Source organism: Elephas maximus, chromosome X, assembly GCF_024166365.1.
Source record: "Elephas maximus indicus isolate mEleMax1 chromosome X, mEleMax1 primary haplotype, whole genome shotgun sequence".
NCBI classification, from domain to species: domain Eukaryota; kingdom Metazoa; phylum Chordata; class Mammalia; order Proboscidea; family Elephantidae; genus Elephas; species Elephas maximus.
In genome coordinates, this window is record NC_064846.1 from 52,129,180 (window position 1) to 52,155,105 (window position 25,926).

At 39.6% G+C, this 25,926-nt stretch overlaps 1 protein-coding gene across 3 annotated transcripts in view; it reads right to left on the bottom strand.

The window, feature by feature from the left end:
• NRK (Nik related kinase) overlaps window positions 1–25,926 on the bottom strand; it is a 159,730-nt gene that overhangs the window by 46,477 nt on the left and 87,327 nt on the right. For all 3 annotated transcript variants that reach the window (XM_049872092.1, XM_049872091.1, XM_049872093.1), the window contains exons 8-13: window positions 23,262–23,392; window positions 21,580–21,634; window positions 7,259–7,337; window positions 6,017–6,192; window positions 4,015–4,078; window positions 2,441–3,599 (exon numbers count right to left, since the gene is read on the bottom strand). In XM_049872092.1, coding sequence (XP_049728049.1) covers window positions 2,441–3,599; window positions 4,015–4,078; window positions 6,017–6,192; window positions 7,259–7,337; window positions 21,580–21,634; window positions 23,262–23,392 — 1,664 coding nt within the window. The remainder of the gene's footprint in view (window positions 1–2,440; window positions 3,600–4,014; window positions 4,079–6,016; window positions 6,193–7,258; window positions 7,338–21,579; window positions 21,635–23,261; window positions 23,393–25,926) is intronic.

Genomic DNA, 25,926 nt, shown 5'->3' on the forward strand with positions numbered 1-25,926 from the left:
TGCTGCAATGGGAGATCTGTAATGTTGCGGTGTAAATATTTCTAATTGAACCCTAGGACCTTAGGGAAGATTCTGTTTTCCCATTTGAATCAATTTTATCTCTTTGACTCGAAGAGAGTAATGAAAATTTGTTTTCTTTCCTGTTCGTGAGTGGAAACACCCACATATGTTTCTAATAAACTCTAATAGAATATCAGGTATTTCAAAAGATGTATGACTTTGACTACGGTATCAATAATTTTCTTTTCCTTTATTTTTTCTTTAAGGATCACAGATTAAGGTATGAATGCCCATACAATATTCTAGGGTCATAGAATTGGTAACTACTATTTACTGACTTTTTTTTTCCATTTTACAACGGCTGCCTATATATATATTTAAAACATTGCATGGTAATAAATATGTGCCATGCTGGTAATATTGAGTCTTTCAGGGATGCATAACAGTGTCTTTCCTTTCCTAAATACTGTAATGGATGACAGTGGTATAATATTTCTGTTTAGGAGGTGGCAAACAAACATTCACAATACTCCCTAGTAAGTGGGAGAGCATTGTTGATAGTGACTATGTAAATTCAAAGCCAGAGATGAAAAACAAGGAAGATTTCTCCAAGGACATTTAGCCAGTATTCCATTCTTTCTAAGGGCCTAAATTTCTCATAGCCAATTGCACTCTGTCATATTCCATCAGCCATGTTATCAGTGCTGCATAGCTTTTTTCTTCCTTTACATCACAAATGCAAACGCTTTTAGCTCTAATTTGTTACTAGGGCTCATTTGAGAAAATTTATTAGTGGTTAAGTGCTACAGCTGCTAACCCAAGGGTCAACAGTTCGAATCTGCCAGGCTCTCCTTGGAAACTCTATGGGGCAGTTCTACTCTGTCCTATAGGGTCGCTATGAGTCGGAATCAACTCGTCAGGACTGGGTTTGGTTTTTTGGTTATTAGCATTTTAGATGCCCGACCCTAGTGATTGGGAGCCCTGGTGGTCAAGTGGTTAAGAGGTACGGCTGCTAACCAAAAGGTCGGCCGTTCGAATCCACCAGCCTCTCCTCGGAAACCCTATAGGGCAGTTCTACTCCATCCTATAGGGTCACTATGAGTTGGAATAGACTGCACAGCAATGGGTTTTATTGCGATCCACTTCCAGAAAACTAGTCATTGAAAATCCCATGGATCACATTACTCTGACACACATGGGATCACTGTGAGTCAGAATCAACTCAAAGGCAACTGGTTTACCATCAGGTAAACACCACCATTCTAGACTCACACCTCTCCTCTATCTGGTTTCTTTCTCTTTTTTTTCCTCCCTCCATTTCTGGGAGCTAGGCATCCCTTTTCCCTTTTAGGCCTTCTCTGGTTCAACGTGTTCAACATATCTGGGAAACAGCATCTTTCAACTGGCTTAATGGACACAAACCAAAAGACTCACCATCCAGACATTCAGACAAGGTCCATTTGTGATTACTACCACATTATTAAGTAAATGGTTGTGGATACCAGGGCTTAAGTTAGGATCATCACAATGAGGTAAATGGATGTTGCTAAGAATTAGAAAACAACTCTTCTCCTAACCTTGTTTACCTTATTAATTTGCTTATCAGACCCACAAACCCTTCATTATCAGATTATATTTAGCAAATTAAATTCAACAACTCCAGCCAAATTGCACGTACTTATATTAGAGGATTTCAAAAAAATGAAGTTTTATTGGCTGTTCGTAAATAAGATAAAGAGGGTAATATACCACACCCCATATTTCAACTGTGCAGAGACCAATTTGTACTTTTCTCCATGTTTTGAGCAATTATATAATTGATTAATTGTATAAAATAGGTGGCAAAGTAGTGAGACAAGCCCTAAATATGATATCCATATAAAAAAATTTTTTTTTATACAGAGTGTTTTCAAAACTACTTTTTCTTCTCATTGTTTAACTTTGATTTAAATATCCTGAAGTACAAAAATGAGTGGAATTCAATTAAATAGTATATTTAAGTGAACTGTATGGAAAGAAAGAGCAAATAAACTTACAGGTTTAAAGAATTAAACAATTTTTTTTTATTTTGAATGAGTTATAAAGTTTTGAATTATGAAAGTAATTTTTAGATCAAAAATATTAATTTTCAAATTGAGTATGATGTCCCTTCATTGGCTGGTAACAGGTAGAAAACGAATAATTAAAGCTCTGTCTTTACAGAGTGGATAATCTAAGGAATTACCTGAAACATTCAAATAAAATTTTTTTTTTCCCTCAAATACAGTTGTAATTATCTGGACATTTCGGAACAATTTATTTGAAGCAGAAATTATTCAGGTAACCTCTGGAACACAAGGAATATTTATTTCATTTGGTTTTACAGAAGAACACCCGAGTATAAACCTAGCACATTTTCTCTGCACATTTGACTCCAAATAAAAATGTCAGAAACTCTTACATTTGCCACTTGTCCCAATTCTTCTTCATGCTGATTAAAGATATCCTCCCATCTGTACTGGTGCCTTCTTCTGCGGCCTTCTAAATCTGAGAGTTCAAACTCTTCAGGTCTCTGTGATGACTTTCCCCGAAACCTCTTTGGTGACAGTCGTTTTGCCAGTGCCTGCCTTAGACTAGAAACCTTTGATTTTTTCTTCCGTGCCTGTTCTGGTTGAGAGTAAAACACGTTTGCTGACAGGTTTTCCATCAAGGTTTGCAGTGGACCAAGTGGCTTTGAGTTATGCGAGCCTGGTGCTCGAAGCAAGTCTCTTGATAGTCCCTCTATCAGTGCTTGAACTGAACTAACTACCTGCGGGGGCTCTAGCGCCCAGGCCTGTGCCTGAGCTGACTCACCAGTTTGTCCCTCTACAGGAATAAGCACCTGAGTATCTAAATGTAGTGGCAACAGCACATGGTGGTTCTGGGACAGTAACGGCAAGAACACCTGGGCATGTATTTGTAATGACTCAGGTTCCTCTGCTTCAGTCTCTTCCTGGACAGGCTCAACAGCCTGCTCCTGTACCTCCTGCTGTTCATTCTGCTCCAGCTGCTGTTCAGGTACCTGCTGTTGGCCCTGCTGCAGTTCACGGGCCTGGCCCTGCCTTTGCTGTTGTTCAGGTACCTGATCTTGCCCCTGAAACTCCTCTGGAACCTGGTCCAGATCCTGTGGCTGTTCTGATACCGGGGCCTGGACCTGATCCTGCTGTTCTTTGAGTACCTGGGCCTGTACTTGTATAGGCCTAGGTGCCTTAACCTGAGCCTGTAGTGGCGTGAGCACCTGGGCTGCCCTCCGTAGTCGTGGAGGTGCCTTGACCTGCATCTGTAGAGGCCAAGATGCCTTAGCCTTCACCTGAGCCTGCAGTGGCATGAACACGCGAGCTGCGCCATGTAGTCGCTGAGGTGCCTGGGCCTGCCCCTGTAGAGGGCTAGGTGCACTGTCCTGAGCCTGTAGTGGCATGAACACCCTGGCTGCTCCCTGTAGTTGCTGAAGTGCCTGAACCTGTGGCTCTACTTGATCAGGTAACCACCGTGGCTGAGAGGGTTCTCCATGGAGGACTCTAAGTGGTCTGCATCTGCTGCTGGTTGGCAGTTTCAGAAGCTCATGAGTACAAGAAGGTCCTCTAAAATTAAACATACAAATGATTGTCGTGCAATTAGAATTCACAGTGTATGAAGCCATTCAGGGCAAGTGATTTCATTTTAAAAGATGAACATTTTCTGTAACAAAGATATTTTCAGTAAACATTTCTTGAATCATTCCTGTAATGTCTAAAATAGCCTTTGTATTATTAACATACCCAGTTATTAATGGAGCCTGATAGTATACTTGATCATTCTATTGTCAGATATTAAAGAGCCTTTGGGTAGTAATAAAATATTCTCAACACTTCCACTTAATATCTTTTGAAAACAGAGACCTGTTATGTGTTGGATCAGAAAGGATTAATTCTTTCTGAGTGAAATGCAACAGTACAGAGTCAACTGCCTTACGTGAACTGTTGTCATCAATTTATATATGTAATTGGTTTAACACACCTGAATCTTCTCATGTTGTACTGTTCTTTGATAGCTTCTTCTCTTTCAAAGACCAGAGGTATCCCTTTTTATGCAAGAGAAAAGAAGTAACACATAAACAGTCAGCAGAGACCTGCAATCCACCTTAGTCACTGTGTACTCTTCAGTGCTCAGGACATGGAGTGAATTCACAAGGGCAAAAAAGTTACCCTCCCAATGACACTATGTTGGTGGTGTAAACAATATTCTAGTCCCTAGGCCCACTTGTGCAGCTATTTCATACAGATTAATTTTGCTGGCGGGTTCGAACTACTGATCTTATGGTTAGCAGCTGAGCACTTTAACCACTGCATCACCAGGGTTCCTTTCTCTCTGGGCATAGGAAAAAGAATTTAGCAATCTGATTGGTGCAATTGACAGGAGAAAGGAGAGGCAAAGGCAGAACGGAACAACAACAACGTTAGAAGGTAGGTAAGCATGGCTTGTAGCTGTGGGCCCTGCATGTGAGGACTTTAAGGTCTAGAATTGATCTTTTGTCTTTTCATTGAGAATGTAAAATCTTAATTCTGGGTTTACATTTAACACATTTAAAACATTCTGCTTCTTTGCTGTCAGCTGTGCTGCTACTTCTGAAATATATAAGCTTACAAACAAAAGAGCTTTCCTTCGGATTTCCTATATCAAAGTGTTTAGGGCAACTATATTTGCATCTTCCATACAAACGGGACTTTTCCTGCAGGTAACATTCTGGAAACCATGGAACTCTAGAAATTAGATAGTTCTCAAGTAGATGCATGGTCTTCTTGCACCCATCTGAGATTGGCTGGCCTCCGTGATATTGTTCCAATAAGTTATAAACCATGGTTGAATAAATTAATTCCTGCTGTTCCTCGCTTCAAACCAGGATACATATAGTTATGCAGACGGAAGAAGCTCCAGTGCAATAAACTTGCAGTAGATAAGAGGATGCCTGTTATCTTTTTCAGGTTCCCTCTTTTTCACTGGAAATCCTAGTGGTGTAGTGGTTAAGAGCTGCAACTGCTAAGCAAAGGTTAGCAGTTCCAATCCACCAGGTGCTCCCTTGAAACCCTGTGGGGCAGTCCTACTCTGCCCTATAGGGTCACTATGATTTGGAATCGACCTGAGAGCAATGGGTTTGATTTGGTTTTTTTCTTCACTTTCTCACCACTCTCAACCCTGCTTCAGGTCTCCCAAAGTCAATGTGGAACATGCCACATAACCTACATTTTAAGTTAGAGCAAATACTTTCCTCTGAATTTGGTGAAAATTTTTCCTGCCATTTTTGGTGTTAATAGATAGATGCTTACTTTTATTTAAGTTAGTTACTTTAATTACATCTTTTAGCTCTAAATTGGTATTATAAAACTTGCTTTCTATGGTGCACATACACTACTGCAGAATTAACAGACAATAAATGGTTAATTGCATATCCTATCTCAGTAGGGAGCTCTGGTGGCATAGTGGTTAAGATCTCGGCTGCTAACCAAAAGGTCGGCAGTTCAAATCCACCAGTTGCTCCCTGGAAACCCTATGGGGCAGTTCTACTCTGTCCTCTTGGGTGGCTATGAATCAGAATCAACTCGACGACAACAGGTTTGGTTTTTGGTATCTCAGTAGAGTTGATGAAAATATCAGCCAAAAAAGAACAATAAAATACAAATCTTTTTCCTTTCTATTCATTTTATTTCTTTGCTTAAGAGTTTACTTAAATAAAATTGGCATATTATAAAATTCTATTTAAGACTTTCAAGATCTTTGCAAATATGAATACTTCTTGCCAGTTGTAACTGGAAGCAATAAGTATACACATACATATTCAGGCCCAGAGAGGTAATGAGGTGCTTAGGCACCATTAGTGAAAAACCTAAATATCAAAGGCCTCAGAAATATTACTTTCAGTCTAATTCTTAAACAAGTATTACTTTTTTTCCTGAAAATAAATGAACGAATTCTGCTCACATCTGAATACTCATTCCATTAAATGAAACTTCGCAAATTCTACCTTTTTTCTGTCTCTTTTTAATGATCCCAGTAAGATGCTTCTTAAATGACTCTACAATGTGCCTTTCATTTTTTATATCTTCAACAAATGCGTGATGAAGCATGTTAGCAGAAGTGGGACGAAATAGGAAGTTTTTTATCATGCACTTTTCCATGAAATTGTGGAATTTGCGGGACCTAAAAAAAAATGAATCAAAGGGAATAAAAGAGCATTCTCAGGCCTGCAATACCACCTCCCATTCCCATGCTCATGCCACTCTGTAGGTTATAGTTTCAGAGATGGTTGCCTCTAGCTATAATTGTCTTTTCAACTGCCAAATATTCTGCAGCTTTACAATATACACTATAGAGCAATGTCATTGAAACCTCAGAAAAAAGAGGCAAGAGTCAGTGGCATTGTCTACCCAAATTATAGCAGAAACTTCAGTGAGATCATCTGTCTGTATACGGTAAAAAGTGAAGTTGCAGATAAGGCAATTAAGTAATTAATATAATACATGTAGACTACGAGACTGCATTGGTCAGCCCAAAACAGTCATCCTCTGAAGCCTGAATGTTTCACTTTATACATGCACTTTGAACTATGGGTGCACAGATATAATGATCCAATAAGTATGTGTTACTAGCACCAGGGCTAACTAATTTTATAAAATGACCCATAAATACAAATGTGGCCAGAGAGTCTGACTCTGTGGGCAGGGTTAAACAAAATTACAAAGAAGAATGTCAGCAATCAAGCCGTAGTCACCACTAAGCAGTAAATACTAAGAATAAATAAGAGTTTCAGGTATGAGGTAAACAAACTTCAGTTAGAAGGGTTCCCAAGTTTAGCTGACCTCTAGCATCTTGGGAGATGAAGTCCTCTGCTTAGGTCTGTGAATGTTTAATTTAATGGGCCAAACAATAGTGCTGTCAGTCACAATCACTGTTTATCTAAGTACAATGAGCAATTTCATAAACAGTTGCCATTGGTCCATCCTGTTACTGGAGAAACAACTGAAAATGCCCATTAAGGGCAGGGCAGTAATGCCATCATAATATACTATGAAATTACTTATTTCTACTTGGCTAGTTAGGGCTTCATTAAAGCTGTCATTTAGACCTCCCAGTTAAAATACTGTTGTTTTAGAAAATATTGTCCAACAAGGATGGTGAAGTAGGACTGACCAAGTGAATTAAAACTTCTTTGCTACATAAAAATGTCAAGTCAATGTGTTTAGGAGATTAAAATATTCATCTTTACCATCCACTGGATTTGACGGTGGGAGCTGATTCCCGCAAAATAACGAAGAGGGCTTCCAAGGGCTGAAGGTTACACAGGGCTGCAAAGGGAAACAGGTGAGTTTAGAAAAAATGACAAGTACAGAGTACATCCCTCATTCCAAAGGGGATTCTCAGTGTTCTTCGACATAGCATGCTGAACAGGCACCAAGGAACGAATGAGTACAAAAAAAAAGTGCGTGAAAGGAAAAGCTTATTTGCATTATGGAAGATTTTAAAGCTCCACCACCTCCAGGTGTGTAAAATGCAATTGACAAATCAATACTAAATGAAACTAAATAATTTTTTTGAAATGTGTCATTGATGATTTATATCTAGAGAAGTAACCCAGAAGTGGAGACAAACACACTTCTATTTTTGTATTGTAGGCAGGTATCTACCTTTGTACAATTGGAATATGTAATTTATAGGCTGAAAAAGTCAACTAGGCTGGTGTGTAAAATTATATATAAAGATGATTTAGTACTTTAAAAAGCTGAGAAGAATCCGTTTTCAATGCTGATAGTTCTAGGCACTAAGAGCACACCCTCTAGAATAACATTGCTGTTGTTAGTTACTGTCCAGTTGATTCTGACTCGTGGTGATCTCATGTGTGCACAGTAGTACTGCTCCCTAGGGTTTTCAAGGCTGTGACCTTTTGGAAGCAGATTGCTAGGCCTGTCTTACAAGGCGCCTCTGGCTGGGTTTGAACTGGGTTCAAATCCTACCTCTGTCTTTGTGACCCTGGGCAAATTACTTAAAGTATGTGCGCTTTGGTTTCCTCATCTGAAAAACAGGAAATATATCAGGAATTCCTTCACTGAGTTGCTGTGAAGATTAAAGGGCAAATTACATGTAAATGTGTCTGCCATATAGTAGGCACTTAATAAAAAGCGGCTATTAATATTTTAACAAAGATTTTAATTATCTGGCATTTCAAAGCTTTGCCAAATTACAGGGATTTCATTCTCTTTTTTATATACACAGCTACACACAGAAAAGCCTATTCCAGTATGTTCTACATAAATTAATTACCTCATTGATTTTGGAATTCTGGGTTTTCTATAAGCATTTAAATATGTGTCTAACTTCACTTATTCCTCCTTGTATTTTGATTAAAGAAAACTGGCAGTGCAAAAAAATCTCCAAAGGAGAACCACAGTGTAAATTTCATCTAATGCTATCAGCGTGCCGTTCATGAGGACAGTTTGATACTAATGACTCTTTAGGGTCATCCTTCCTCTCCCAAAATACATCTGCAAGAAAACAATGACAAACTGGCCTCTCATAGTAGGAGAAAGAACTCTCTACTGTGATGTCATTAGAGTGATATAAATGCAACTGTTCAAAGTCAAGCTTTGTTCTCAATTACATGGATATAATTTAATAGAAGGTTTAAGTTTATAACTGAAGTCAGGATTTGCCCCAAGCTCAAAAGATCAGTATCATATTTGATGTATTTCATTCCTTTACTGTTTACAGTCAGTCACTAAGATCTGTTCTTTAAATGTAAGGGAGTTGTACAATATTAAACAGTTGTCATCTATTAACATCTGCACATCATTCAGCCAACTATCAGCATCTTGAGGAGTCAGGGGATAGGACATACACTAGGTAAGTTTCCATTAAGAGAGACTTTTTCAACATGGCGCTATAGACAGAAGCACTATGCCATCCCTCTTCGGCAAAAACCGGAAAAACTAAGTAAAGCTGATACAGATGTCAATCCTGGAACCCTAAGCATCAAAGGATAAAAAGAAGTTGATCAAGTACCGAATGGAATAAGAAACTCACAGAGAACGAGGAGAATTATGAAATGGAGATCACCTACCAGCTAACACGTAACGGATTCGCCATCTTGCGCTACAGCCATGAAGGAACGCAGACAGGGAGTACAGGAAGGTAACTTCACAGAGCTCCCAACAGGAGACAAAGCACCTGGTAACCAGGGATACATGGTTTCCCACCCACCACCCTTCTTTTCTGTACATGGCCTCCTCCGCTTTCCAATAGGCCACAGTTGCTCTGCCAGAGAGACACCAGCTCACTGCCACTTGGATTCTCCATCTGGGACCTCAGCCACCAAGGACTGTGGTCAGAGAGCACAAAGAACTTCCAACAGGAGACAGAGCACCTGGTAACCAAGGATACATGCTTTCCAATCCTCCACCCTTCTTCCCTCTATGCAGCCTCTGCTGCTTTCCAACTGGCCATGGTCACTCAGCTGGAGAGACACCAGCTTATTGCCACATGTGTCCGCCCCGCCCCCATTGGCTGGCCCCTTCATTGCCATTTTTTTGTTTGTTTGGTTTTTAGGCTTTTTTGTTGCTTCTCTCTCCCTTCCTTCCTTTTTTCTCTCCTGGACAGCTAGCCCTGTGTGCCATCCCCTCTCCTTCTTGATGGGCTGTGCCACACCACTCAGCTAGAGAGCCACCAGCTCATGGCCACCTCTGGTCTGCAATGCCCCTTCTGGCAGGCTCCCTCAGCACTTTTTTTTTTCTTTTCCAGTTTCTTTTCTCTGCCTTCCTTCCTTTCCTTTCTCCAGCCCACCTAGACCCGTGTGTTGCAGCACTCAGCTAGAGAGCCACTGGAACATGGCCTCCCTAGGTCTGGGCCACCCCCAACAGCAGGCTTCATTGGTGCTATATTTTTTTCTTTTTTTTCTTCTCTTTGTATCTTCTCTCTCTATCCCTTCCTTCCTTTCCTTTCTCCTCTCAACCATGCCCCATGTGCCATCCCTGCCCCTTCTCGATGGGCTTTGCTGCACCACTTGGCTACAGGGCCAGCTCCCTCAGCACCATATTTTTTGTTTTGTTTGCTTTGTTCTCTCTTCGCTTTTCTTTTTCTTCTCTCTCTCCCTCTCATTTCCTTTTGCCATCCATCTAGCCCTGTGTACCGCCCCAGCCCCTTCTCTAGGTGCTGTATTATACCATTCAGCTAGAGAGTCACTGGCATGCAGCCTTCCCAGGTCTGCGCCGCTGTCACTGACTGGCTCCCTTGGCGCCATTTTATTTGTTTATTGTTTGTTTTTGTCTTTCTTTTTTTGGTTTTGTTGTTGTTCTTTCTTCTCTCTCTCTCCCTCCCTTTCTTCCTTTCCTTTCTACCACCCACCTAGCCCTCTGTGCCATGCCTCCCTTCTTGCTGGGCTCTGCTGTACTGCATGGCTGGAGAGCCTCTGGCACGTGGCCTCCCTGGGTCTGTGTTGCCCCCAAAGACTGGCTCACTCAGCACCATATTTTTTTTATTTTTCTTTATCTTTCCCCTTCTCCCTCCCATCTAGGCCCTGCACTGTCTCCGCCCGTTCCTGGCAAGAGAGACATCAGCTCGCCTCCACCTTAATCCCACTCTGCCCCTGAAAGCCGGCTCCTCCACCACATTTCTTTTTATCTATTTATTTATTTATTTTTGGTTGGTTTCTTGTCTCTCACTTCCTTTTTCCTTTCTCCCACCCCCTAGTCCCATGTGCCACCTACTCCCATTCTCAACAGGAGGAACTGCACTGCTAAGCTAGAGAGCCACTGGCACACTGCTTTGCTGGGTCTGACCCACCCCCACCCATTAAATACTACTGTGCCATCGTTTTATTTATTTTTCTTTTCTCCTTCAATTTTTTCTTTTTTTTTGCTTTTGTTTCTCTCTCTTCTTTTTTTTCTTTCACTCACCCATTAGCTCCACACGTCACATTCTGTCCTTTCCCTCCTGCCTAACTGTACCTACCATATGCCAAGTGCCGTGGCCACAAGCAGCACCAACATGGTCTCGCGGATCCACCCTGCACTGCCCCCTGGCCCGACCTCATCAGCCCCAGTTTGTGCTGCAATCTGCCCATCTCGCTCCTCCACCCCCGATGAACCCACACTGCTGTACCATAGCTGAGTGACTGGCCCTGTCCACTTGGATAAGGTGGTGAGAATTGTTGTGCCCACAGGGGAGAAAGCAACAAAACAGGCCCAGCCTGCCTGCCCAGAAATAACCAAATAAAACAAAAACGCAGGATGAAACAAACAAATCAACCATCAATAAATGAAAAAAAAATGATTCCTGAATGTCCCAGAGACAGCAGACAATATCAAACATACTAAAAAAAGACAGGATGACTCCAGAAAGTGACCTATGTAAAACACCAGATGACCTTCTGGTAGAAGAAAATACACTGGAACTACCTGGTAGGGAATTTAAAACTCTAATATTGAGGGCGCTCCAAGAGATGAAGAAAAATGTAGACAAAAATTAGGAAAAAGTAGACGAAATCATGGAAAATACAGACAAAATCGGGGAAAACATAGACAAAGCAATGGAAGAATTCAGAAAAATAATACAGGAGTAAAATGTCAAAATAAATAAACAACTAGAAATTATACAAAAACAACAAATAAAAGTTCAAAAGATAAACAACAAGATTTCAGATATGAACAGTACAATAGAAGGTTTTAGGATCAAATCTGAAACAACAGAAGACAGGATCAGCAAAATTCAAGACAAATTCCTGGATACCACTTTGAGGAAAAATTAGAGAAAAGAATGAAGAAACCCTGAGAATAACGTGGGATACAATGAAAAGCAAAAGTCCCATGTGATTGGAATTCCAGATCAGGGGGAGAAACTGGAAAACACAGAGAGGATCACTGAAGATTTGCTGACAGAAACCTTCCCTAACATCATGAAAGATGAAAATTCAACCATCCAAGAAGCTCAAATAACCTCATATAGGATAGACCCCAAAAGAAAATCACCAAGACATATCGTAATCACACTCACTAAAACCAATGGCAAAGAAAGAATCCTGAGAACAAATCGAGAAAAATGAAAAAGTCATATACAAAGGGGAACTAATAAGACTAAGCTATGATTACTCAGCAGAAACCATGCAAGCAAGAAGGTAGTGGAATGACGTTTATGAAACCTTGAAAGGAAAAAACTGTCAACCAAGAATAATATATCCTGCAAAAGTCTCGCTCAAATAAAATGGTGAAATTAGGACATTTGCAGATAAACAGAAATCAAGGGAATATGTAAAAACCAAACAAAACTTACAACAACTGTTAAAGGGAGTCCTTCGGTTAGGAAACCAACAACATCAGACAACAATCTGAATCTAGGACACAGGAGAGCATCAGCTAGATACCAATCTAGGCAATGAACTATCAAGTGTAAAACAAAACTAAAAGAATTACAACAGGGAATCAGAGAGGTCAATCTGTAGATGACAATAATGTCAGAACAATAAAAGAGGGAATGGAATAAACACTATAGGTACAGAACTTTCAAATGCAGAGGAAGTCAAGGTGATATCAGGTAATAAAAGACTGGTTCAAACTTACGAAGATAGGGCTAAATTTCAAGGTAACCACAAAGAAAGTTAACAAACCTACTCATCAAAATAAAGAAGAAAAACATAAAGTCTCCGTAAACACAAAATCTACAAAAATCAAAGAAACAAACAAAAAATCCACAAGTAAAAGTAATTCAGCACAGAAGAGTGAAAGGAACAAAGAAAAGGTCAGCATCACACATACACAAAAAAAGCCCTACAAAATGACAGCAATAAGCTCACACCTATCACTAATCACACTGAACATAAGTGGCTTAAATGTACCCATAAAGAGACAGAGAGTGACAGAATGGATAAAGTAAAAAAAAAAAAAAATAGGATCCATCAATATGCTGTCTACAGGAGACACACCTTATAAACAAAGACATAAATATATGAAAAATCAAAGGACAGAAAAAATGTACCAAGCAAACAGCAAAGAAAAAAGAGTAGGAGTGGCAATAGTAATCCCAGATAATATAGACTTTAAAACAAAATCCACCATAAAAGACAAGGAAGGACATTATATAATGACTAAAGGGACAATCCACCATGAGGACATAACCATAATAAATATCTACACACCCAACGACAGGCTACAAAATATATAAAACAAACTCTAAGAGCACTAAAAAGAGGAACTGACAGTTCCATAATAACAGTAGGAGACTTCAACATACCATTCTTGGTAAAGGACAGAACATGTAGAAAGAAACTCAACAAAGATACAGAAGATCTAAAGTCCACAATCCACCAACTTGACCTCATAGGCATATATAGAACACTCTACCCAACAGCAGCAAAGTACACATTCTTTTCTAGCACACATGGAACGTTCTCTAGAATAGACCACATCTTACGCCACAAAGCAACCCTTGCCAACATCCAAAAGACTGGCATAATATAAAGTATCTTCTCTGATTACAACATGATAAAAGTAGAAATTAATAACAGGAAGGGAAAGGAAAATAAATGAAATACATGGAAATTGAATGACACCTTGCTTAAAAACCACTGGGTAATAGAAGAAATCAGAGATGGAATCAAAAAATTCCTAGAATCAAATGAGAATGAAATCACATCACACCAAAACCTTTGGGACACAGTGAAGGCAGTGCTCAGAGGTCAATTTATAGCAATAGATGCACACATCAAAAAAGAAGAAAGGGACAAAATCAAAACATTAGCTATACAACTTGAACAAACAGAGAAGAGGAAAAGAATCCCACAGCCACCAGAAGAAAAATAATAACAAAGATCAGAGCAGAAATAAATGAAATAATAAAAAAAGACTAGTAATACAATAGAAAAGAATCAACAAAACCAAAAGTTGGTTCTTTGAAAGGATAAGCAAAATCGACAAACCACTGGCCAAACTGACAAAATAAGAACAGGAGAGGATGCAAATAACCCAAATAAGAAATGAAATGAGGGACACTACAACAGACCTAACTGAAATAAAAAGGCTCATAACAGAGTACTATGAAAAACTCTCCTCCAGTGAATTTGGAAACCTAGAGAAAATGAACAACTTTCTAGAAACACACTACCTACCTAAACTAACACAAACTAAGGTCGAAAATTTGAACAGATCCATAACAAGAAACGAGATTGGAAAAAAAAAAAACTTGCAATGAAAAAAGCCCTAGCTCAGATGGCTTCACTGGAGAATTCTACCAAACATTCAGAGAAGAGCTTACACCAGTACTACTCAAACTATTTCAGAACACAGAAAAGGAAGGCATGCTTCCAAACTCATTCTATGAAGCCAGCATAATTCTGATACCAAAACCAGGCAAAGACACCACAAAAAAAGAAAATTACAGACCAAGATTTCTCATGAATTGCAAAAATCCCCAACAAAATTCTAGCCAATAGAATACAGCATCATATAAAAAATAATAATACACACTGACCAATTGGGATTCATACCAGGTATGCAAGGATGGTTCAACATTAGAAAACTAATCACCGTAATCCACCACATACATAAAACAAAAGAATCACATGATCTTCTCAATGGATGCAGAAAAGGCATGTGATAAAACTCCAACACCTACTCCTGATAAAAGCTCTTGATAAAATAGGTATAGAAAGCAAATTCCTCAACATAATAAAGGTCTCTACACATAACCAACATCCAACATCATTCTTAAGGGAGAGAGGCTGAAAACATTTCCCCTGAGAACAGGAACAAGACAAGGATGCCCTTTATCACCACTCCTATTTAACACCGTGCTGGAAGTCCTAGCTAGAGCAATAAGGAGAGAAAAAGAAATAAAGAGCATTCAAAATCGTAAGGAAGAAGTAGAACTATCCCTATTTGCAGATGATATGATAGTATACATAGAGAACCCAAAGGACCCCACAAGAAAACTACTGGAACTAACAGAGAGATTTAACAGAGTGGCAGGATACAAGGTAAACATACAACGCCCTGTATCCCACTTTGGTGAGTGGTGTCTGAGGTCTTAAAAGCTTGGGAGTGGCCATAGATACATCAATTGGTCCCATCCCAGTTGGGGCAAAGAAGAACGAAGATGACCAAAGACATAAGGAAAATATTAGCCCAAAGGACTAAAGGATCACATGAACCAGGGACTCCACTAGCCCGAGACCAGAAGAACTAGATGGTGGCTGGCTACCACCGATGACTGCCCTGATAGGGAACACAAGAGACAGTCCTGGACAGAGCAGGAGAAAAATGTAGAACAGAACTTTAATGCATGTAAAAAGACCAGACTTATTGGTCTGACAGAGAGTGTAGAAACCCCCGAAACTATGGTCCCTTCACACACTGTCAACCCAGAACTGAAACCATTCCTGAGGCCCACTCTTCAAAGATTAGACAGGGATGTGCTTCTTAGTTCAATCAGATACATTAGACCAAACGGGTGACTTCTGTCCAAAAGCAGGATGAGAAGGCAGGAAAGGACAGGAACTGGTCAAATGGACATGGGGAACCGGGGTAGATGTGGGGAGTGTGCTGTCACACAGTGGGGATTGCAACTAATGTCACAAAACAATATGTGTATAAATTTTTGTATGTAAACTATCACCTAAAGCACGATTAAAAAAAAAAAAAGATAAACATACAAAAATCAGTTGCGTTCCTATACACCAATAAAGAGAACTGCAAAAATGAAATCAGGAAAGCAATGTCATTTGTAACAGCCCTTAAACAAATAAAATACTTAGGAACAAATCTAACCAGAGACATAAAAGACCTATACAAAGAAAACTACAAAACACTACTGCAAGAAACCAAATGACACCTACATAAATGGAAAAACATACCATGCTCATGGGTAGGCAGACTCAACATTGTGAAAATGTCAATTCTACTCAAAGCAATCTACAAATATAATGCAATCCTGATCCAAATACCAACAGCATTCTTTAATGAGATGGAAAAACTAATCATTAAGTTGACATAGAAAGGAAAGAGGCCCCAGATAAGCAAAGCACTTGTGATGGTTAAGGTTGTGTGTCCATTTGGCTGGGCCATGATTTTCAGTGGTTTAGCAGTTATGATGTAGTCTGGCAGTCTTATGATGTTGTGATCACTTCCATGATGAGATTTGATGCAATGTGATCACCTTCATGATGGGATCTGTTGTGAGTAGCCAGTCAGTTGAAAGGGAGTTTCCTCGGGCATGTGGCCTGCACTGAATATAAGTGGACATTCTGGCTAAGACTTGGGGGCTTTTGCTCGCTCTGGATCCTACAGCTGGTTCCTGTTCGTCAGACCTCTAGTTCTTGGGACTTGAGCTAGCAGTATACCTGTGGTCTTGCCTGACGATATTGGAACTCTTCGATCTTCATAGCCTGTGAGCAAGAGCCCTGCTCTCTGACCTGCTGATCTTGGGTTCACCAGCCCCTGTGGCTAAGTGAATCAGGAGGAGCCTCTATCTTGACCCACGAACTTGGGATCAGCCTCTACAACCACGTGAGCCATTTCCTTTATATAAATCTCTCTCTCTCTATTTTTTTTAATATATATGTATATGCTTTACTGGGTTTGCTTCTCTAGAGAACCCAGCCTAAGACAGCACTATTGGAGAAGAAGAATAAAGTAGGAGGACTCATACTACCTGACCTCACCAAAACAGCCTGGTACTGGTACGATGACAGAAACATTGACCAATGGAACAGAATCGAGAACCCAGATATAAATCCATCCACCTACAGTCACCTGATCTTCAACAAAGGCCCGAAGTCCATCAAATGGGGGGAAAGACAGTCTTTTTAACAAATGGTGCTGGCAAAACTGGATGTCCATCTGTAAAAAAAAAGAAACAGGACCCATACCTCACACCATACACAAAAACTAAATCAAAATGGATCAAAGACCTAAATATAAAACCAAAAAATATAAAGACCATGGAAGGAAAAATAGGGTCAACTCTAGAGGCCCTAAAACACAGCATAAATAGGATACAAGCCATAATGAACAATACACAAACACCAGAAGATAAGCTAGATAACTGGGATCTTCCAAAAATTAAACACTTATGCTCATCAGAAGACTTCACCAAAAGAGTAAAAAGAGAGCCTACAGGCTGGGAAAAATTTTTGACTCTGACAAATCTGACAAAGGTCTAATCTCCAAAATCTACAAGAAAATCCAACACCGCTACAACAAAAAGACAAATAATCCAATTTAAAAATGGGTAAAGGATATGAACAGACACTTCAGCAAAGAAGACATTCAGGTGGCTAACAAACACATGAGGAAATCCTCACAATCATTAGACATTAAAAACAACAAAACCCAGTAGACATTAGAGAAATACAAATCAAAACTACAATGAGATACCATCTCACCCCAACAAGGCTGGCACTAATCCAAAAAACACAAAATAATAAATGTTGAAGTGGTGATGGAGAGATTAGAACACTCACACACTACTAGTGGGAATTTAAGATGGTACAACCATTTTAGAAATCAATATGGCATTTCCTTAGAAAGCCAAAAATAGAAACACCATATGATCCAGCAATCCTACTCTTAGGAATATATGCTAGAGAAATAAGAGCCATCACATGAACAGAAATATGCACACCCATGTTCATTTCATTGCAGCATTGTTAACAACAGTAAAAAGATGCAAACAACTTAAGTCTCCATCAACAGATGAGTGGATAAAACAAACTATGGTACATACACACAAAGGACTACTATGCAACAATAAAGAACAATGATGAATCTGTGAAACATCTCAAAACATGGATGAATCCGGAGGGCATTATGCTGAATGAAATAAGTCGATTACAAAAGGACAAATATTTATGAGACCACTACTGTAAAAACTCATGAAAAGGTCTACACACAAAAGGAAACAATCTTTGATGGTTACTGGGAGTTAGGGGTGGGGAGTGGAAAGGGAAAAACATTAGACAATAGGTAAGTGCTAACTTTGGTGAGGGGTAAGACAGTACACAATACTGGGGAAGTCGGCACAACTTGACCAAGGCAAGGTCATGGAAGTTTCATATACACATCCAAACTCCCTGAGGGACTGAATTACTGAGCTGGGGGCTGGGTACCACGGTCTTTGGGGACATCTAGATCAATTGGCATAACAAAGTGTATAAAGAAAATGTTCTACATTCTACTATGGCAAGTAGCGTCTGGGGTCTTAAGAGCTTGTGAGTGGCCATCTAAGATACTCCACTCGTCCCACCCCGTCTGGAGCAAGGGAGAATGAAGAAAGCCAAAGGCACAGGGGAAAGATTAATACAAAGGACTAATGGACCACAACTACCACAGTGTCCACCAGACTGAGTCCAGCACAACCAGATGGTGCCCGGCTACTACCGCCGACTGCTCTGACAGAGATCATAATAGAGGGCCCCAGACAGAGCTGGAGAAAAATTAGAACAAAATTCTAACTCACAAAAAAACACCAAACATACTGGTCTTACAGAGACTGGAGAAACCCTGAGAGTATGGCCCCTGGGTACTGAAGTTACTCCTGAGGTTCACATTTCAGCCATAGATTAGACAGGCCCATAAAACAAAATGAGACTAAATGAGCACACCAGCTCAGGGGCAAGAGTGAGAAGTCAGGAGGAGAGAGGAAAACTGGTAATGGGGAATCCAAGGTTGAGAAGGAGAGAGTGTTGACGTGTCGTGGGGTTGGCAACCAAAGTCACAAAACAATATGCGTATTAATTGTTTAATGAGAAACTAATTTGCTCTGTACACCTTCATCTAAAGTACAATTTGAGAAGGGGGTGGGGAGGGAGCTGTCCATAGAGGAACAGAGTGTAGGGTGGGTACAAGAGCTATGACAACACCACCTGCGGATGGTTTCCAGTACAGTCTAATCTGGAATGCTGGTAAATGCCGCCTCCCTCATATCTCTTAAAACTGCCTAAATTTTCACCAGTAAGGGCTCATTCCTTTGAGATAGCGAACCTTCTTTAAAAAATAATCTTTTGAGGGGTGGGAAACCTCTTAAACTGGACTTAGTCTGCATTTGTTTAATGTAATTTACTCCTAATATATGTTGAGATCTGAAGGAATCCTCTGAATAATGAAGGAGAGGATCGCTTGATGGAGCAAGAGCAAATCTGAGTCCTGAGGCACTCCTGGAAAGACTGACATGGGGTGTGAGAGAGGGACACTACAAGGAATACAAGTAGGACTATAAACAAGCATGGCTGACAACCTTAGAAGTAATCTCTACAATAGCAAAGAAAATGCTAAAATACAGGATAATATAGTCTAGATTAAAATAAGTTGACCCTTACACCCTTGACAAGGTAAGGGAATCAGAGTAAACTGTGTACCCTATCCTGCTCCTCCCACCACACAACAATCTATCAATAGTAGACAGGATAGGTGAATATTCATCTACTCAACATTAGCCAGCCTGTGATAATCTGTCTTCTGGCCTTGGTTTAAAGGCTCCATATTAGGATTGAATTCCTACTCAGAGCCCAAGGACTGAAGGAGCTTGGAAAGGTTCTGGTATGCAAAGGTCCAGATCTTCTCTCTGCTTAGAGCCTCCACAGGGTGCTTTCAGTGAGAAGAAGCTATTCTTCCTCTCTTTTTACTTCTCTGGAAGAGACTTACCAAAGAAATACCAAAGGGAAGGGTATTTTGTTATCTGAATCTCAGAGGCAATAGTTGCATAACTATCGTTTTGGAAGACCATCCTCTCTAAGATGATAATTACTATAACCTGGAGGAAATCTGCAGAATTATCCAGAGTTAATGCTCCAGGCAATAAAGGAGGTTGATAAAAAAGAAATGTTTTAGCAAGGTGGCTATTTCAAGCTGCTTGTGGTAAAAACCATGCCATTCCAATTGCTTACACAGGCGGGTGGGCCCTATTTTCTCTCCTGTGAGTTCAGAATCTCCCGCTCCTTGCCTATCTTTTGCAAGAAGCTTGCCAGGTGAATACCCCAGGCAAAATTCTTTCTCTGCTCATCACCCCTTTTTCTTCCATGACTTAATATTTTAGACTGAAAAAGTGAAAAAAACAAAACAAAAAGATGAACCAAGAAGTGCAAACCTGCAAAGCACAGACAGCTGGTTGTTTGAAAAGATAGGGTGACAAACACTCAGAAACAATGGAAAAAAATATACTACTTGATACAGTTATGCATCCTAACCAAGTCCATGCTTCAAAACCAACGTCAAATACTATATTGTATAAAGTGAGAGAGAGGGAGAGAGGGGTTGAATTTAATATAATCTAAGCATGTTTCCCAAACAGAAATAATGGGGAGATGATGAGGAATAACAGGCTTCTCCCCAGTTTCCACTCAATTTTACTTATGCTGCACATGTAATTTTTTACAAATTATAATTTTTTAAAAAATTAGTCATCCAATTTTGGCCTTTGGTACTTTGTACATTTTGGAGCACTAGTATAGAGACATCGGCAACCCGTTCTCCACATCTGTCCTACCTTTATCCCAGTCCCTCTGTGATACTCCAAGGGACACCAAAAATTCCCAGCAATTATGGGAATTTTTCTACTATTTCTACTCCTTGAAATTCTTCCCATTGGCCTTGAAACACAGTGATAAGATAGTCAAAGCTTATAGATCTTGGTGGGTGGACATTGTGCAGATGGGACATTCAGGAACATAGGAACCTATGGAGTCTGGAGGAGAAAGAAAGCATTTCCCCCACAAACACACCCAGGAATCTCCGCCACTTTTCATCCAGCAATACCAAGAATGCCTTTTTCATTTACACTTTGCATTTAGGTACTGAGGACAGCAATTGTGCTATCCTTATGGAGTTATACATTATTAGATGGTTATCAATCAATTATACCTAAGTTCACGTCTCATTTTCACTTTGCTAACTACAAGCAGTGCCTGGAGAGAACTAGATGCTGACAGCCATTTAAATGATGACGAGAAGGAGGGGGAACAAGAGGAACTGCTCCTATCTTCTGTGACAACATAATGAAGCCTTCTGGGTGGCTGGGGGCACTAAGGTGATTGAAAGGTGCAAAGAAGGAGTCAAAGGTGAACTGGATCAGCTCCAAGGGGATAAAAAGGCTTACTTCCCAAAATTGTTGAGGCTTTGCCCAATTTCAATGAACAACTGTAGCTTTTTCTCAGCTATCACAGAGAGTCTGAAGCAGCAGCAGTGTGTGACTGTAAATGTTCTGGAACCTCAATTTCTACCAGTCAATATAGACCAGAATTCTTTGGATTCTGGTTGGTCAGGATTGTCACGACCAAATACTACTGAAGCTAAATTGAAATGACACTCAGTGTAACATAAGGTATCATAAGAGAGGAAAGCACAAATATTTTTTATATACCCATATCTGGCCACTCAGATGATAGCATTTGGTAATCACTGAGAAGGCGACCACTTACAGTTTCACACTTAATGTGGCACCTGTGTGGCCAATAAACTCTGAATAGTACAAGTGAACATTCCTCCTCTTCCACAGAGACAGATTTGTACAGTATGTTACCCTAACCTGTAACAAATATCAAACATTTTTACTCACGAGGAGCCCCTTCAGCCATTTCAATAGCAGTGATTCCCACAGACCACACGTCACTCTGCAAAGAAAAAGATGACAAACAACATCACTTAAAACTAGAAAACTGGCAACAATCTTTGGATGCAGGAGGTGTCAAGCCAGAGCCATTTTATACTTTTTCTATAATGAAGCTTCATTACAATCTGATGCTCCAGGAAGACATTATCTGAGCTTATGACAAGCCAACATCTCACGACACAACTGCTTGATATGGGATGGGATTCAGTGTATGGAAAGTTCACCTTGGATATACCACTGTTGTTGCCTTAATTGAAATACCAAAAGAAACTTGCTACAGGAAGTCCTATCACATAGATCTACTAGCTGTATGATCTTAGGCAAATGATTTTATTCTCTGTACCTCAATTTTACCCTATGTAAAATGGAGATAATAATAGTACCCACCTCATAGTACTGTTATGATTATTAAATGAAATAATATATGTAAAGCTCTTTCAGCAGTTCCTAACATATAGTAAACTGAGGATTAGAATTATAGTGAGGTGCTAGAAAATTATCCTCACTTCTAACTGTACTTAATTTTCTAGAATACAGAAAAAGAGTATAGGGCAGAGGTACACTGACTGGCTGTATGACCCTCAACAAGTTAACTGAATTCCCAGAACCCTACTTTATAGATTAGTTAGCTTCAATGCATTGCTGTGATAGTCTAAGCTTAGGCTTTCTTTTAGCTACAGGGGGCTAAAAAGTAAAAATTAACTAATATGAGTGAAGGTACTTTGAAGCCTACAAAAAATAATTACACAGCTATAAAAAAGCATTATTTTTACAGTAAACCACTTGGAAGACCATTATGCTTCCATATACTCCATAGTTCCTAATATAGCTGATTCTGACTCATAAAAAAAAAAAATTTATAGTGACCCCATAATAGGCCCTCAGTAAATATTTATTTTGCCAATCAAGCAGAGAGAATTTAAGGGAAAGGGAAAAGAGATAAAACTTAAATTAATCAATGTCAAGTATTGACTCCTAGGTTCCACTCACCGAGACCACAATGAATTGTTTGGATGACTTATGATGTGGAGACTGAGTGAGATTTTCCAGTCTATAGCAATGGAGAGTTTTCTTTCCACATCAGCTTTTTGAAATGTGTACGTAGATGTATATTGTCCAGATTGCCGCTTCAGTGGAAATTTTAATAAATAGTAAGAATTGTTACTTAATTTCCACTGATTTTCTGTGGTTTTGGAGGTGAACCATGCCAAGGACTTTCTCTGTTACCCTGAGTAATCAAATTATCTTTCATCTTGGAGCAAAGTTACTGTGGGGATTAATAATTGGCCTTACATTTATTCATTTTTAAGTTTACAGAGCCCTCTGCCCCTGGAAGTTAAATTTCCATATAAAGCCACATAATATAATATTTTTACCCAGACACTGCAAGCAATTTGAACTAGACATTCTTCCTCAAATCTGGATAACTCCCAATGGTCTACTTTGTCTCAGTTCTCAGAAAACATTATTTTTATGCATATGATCAAACCACATAAGGAATCAAGGCTAATTAGAGCGTAGTGTGAAAAGAGGAGCCACTTGCTTTTTATTCTTTTATCATTAAAAATAAACATTAGTCAAAAATCCTTTTCAAACGTTAGTCCTACTATTTGAATCTTCGCACTCACTCTGTAATCATAGGAGCGTCTTGGGTCCTCATCACAGTTAATCACCTCAGGTGCCATCCAGTATGGTGTCCCAATGAAGCTATTTCTCCTCCCATTAGTTCTGCTCACCTGAGCACTCACTCCAAAATCCACTGAAAAATTCGGCATATGTCAAAATAATTAATCAGTAACAAAAAGCATAATAAGTCATTGCTTTAACTTGGAAAGCCAATACAAAACCCACAATGGATAACAGATTTTCATTCCAGCCCAGCAAACTTTACCATGAAGTCTACTCCAGGAATACTGGGAAATAGGCTTATTCTGCTATTTATGTTGGAAAGAGATTCAGCAGTGCTACTATAAATCAATGGTAGGTTTGGCTGAATGTTTATCCTGAATATTAAAAATAAAGTTCCATCAGTACACCCTGAACCTCTGAAGTGATAACATATGTAGTGTTTGGACCTGCCACCAAGCTGGAGGAAGAACAGCACTATAAGCGACATCTAAGAAATGTAAAACCTATTACAGATGACTAGGGAGCTTCGCACATGACATTAGAAAGGCCTATCACATTGATGAAGAAAAATGAGTTTTCTGCTAGAATTTGGTTTAAGTTTTTCTACAGATCCTTGGAATCAAATGCAAATATAAATACTTCAGTGGCTTTTCACTTACTTCCAGTTTTTCTTCTGTGCTGCAAATACTTGGGTTGGCCAGCAACTTGACCGAAGTATGTGGAAATGTTGCTCTATATGAGAATATAGTGCTGAGCCTTGTGGTAGATTATCCACTCTGTGCATTTGAATGTGAAATCTATATGACCCTCATGTATTTTAACACCATTTCTTAAAATTATGTTTCTAGCTTTGTAGTGTTTAGACACAAAAGAGATAATACATTTGCTTGAAATTATCTTTCACTTATTTCAAGAACAATTACTACCTAATGCTTCTTCCACAAACATTCAGTGAATGAACAAAATACCTACTCTGGTCCTATTTTTTTAGCAGGAAAGTGGGAGATATCATCTTAAGGCTCATGTTAGGCAAGAGTGGATATAATTTTTAAAATCATAAATACAGCAATTGAGACCAGTGATTTGTTCTGTATCAATGGGGTTATCTACCGTTGCATAATACTGCCATAATTAATATGGTATTATTCAAAAACTAACCCAAAATATAAATTTTAAATGTGACAGTATACAATATATTCTTCCTGTGTGCTTGTGAAGACAATAAGTGTGATTATTTTCAAATATATTGCACTTCTCTGAATCCTGAAATAGAAAGCCAGAGACTTCCTGGTCTTTTAATATCTTTTTCTTTTTTTATTGTACTTTAGATGAAGGTTTACAGAACAAACTAGTTTTTCATTAAACAGTTGGTATACATGATGTTTTATGATATGTCAACACTCCCCCTTCTCAAACTTGGGTTCCCTATTACCAGCTTTCCTGTCCCCCTCCTACCTTCTAGTCCTTGCCCTAGGCTGGTGTGTCCCTTTAGTTTTGCTTTATTTTATGTACCTGTCTAATCTTGGGCTAACGTGTCTGTCAGTTTGTCACACTGTGAGAGCTTGCGTGTTGCTGTGATGCTGCGAGCCATGCCACTGGTACTCAGACACCAGCAGGGTCACCCATGGAGGACAGGTTTCAGCTGAGCTTCCAGACTGAGACAGATTAGGAAGAAGGAGCCAGAAGTCTACTTCTGAAAAGATTTAGCCAGTGAAAACCTTCTGAATAGCAGTGGAACATTGTTTGATACAGTGCTGGAAGATGAGCCCCCCAGGTCGGGAGGCTCTTAAAAGAGGACTGGGGAAGAGCTGCCTCCTCAAAGTATAGTCGACCTTAATGACGTGGATGGAGTCAAGCTTTTGGGACCTTTATTTGCTGATGTGGCACGACTCAAAATGAGAAGAAACAGCTGCAAACATCCATTAATAATCGGAATGTGGAAGGTACCAAGTATGAATCTAGGAAAATTGGAAATCCTCGAATGGAACATGTAAACATCGATACCCTAGGCATCAGAGAGCTGAACTGGACTGCTATTGACCATTTTGAATTGGAGAATCATATGGTCTACTATGCCAGGAATGACAACTTTAAGAGGAATGGCATTGCATTCGTTGTCAAAAAGAACATTTTAAGATCTATCCTGAAGTACAATGCTGTCAGTGATAGGATAATATCCATACATCAATAAGGAAAACCAGTTAACACGACTGTCTTTGTCACCTAGTGCTGCTATAACAGAAATGCCACAAGTGGATGGTTTTAACAAAGAAAAGTTTTTTTCTCTCACAGCCCAGTAGGCTAGAAGTCCAAATTCAGGGCGCCGGCTCCAGGGGAAAGCTTTATCTCTCTGTCGGCTCTGGAGGAAGGTCCTTGCGATGCATTAGCCTTCCCTTGGGCTGGAAGCATCTCAGCACAGGAACCTCAGGTCCAAAGGACTTGCTCTGCTCCCAGCACTGCTTTCTTGGTGGTATGAGGTCCTCCTGTCTCTCTGCTCAGTTCTCTGTTTTATATCTCAAGAAAGATTGGCTTAAGACACTACCCAATCTTTTAGACCTCATCAACATAAATGCTGCTAATCCATCAATCTCATTACATCATAGTGACAGAATTTACAGTACATAGGGAAATCACATCAGAAGATAAAATGGTAGACAATCATAC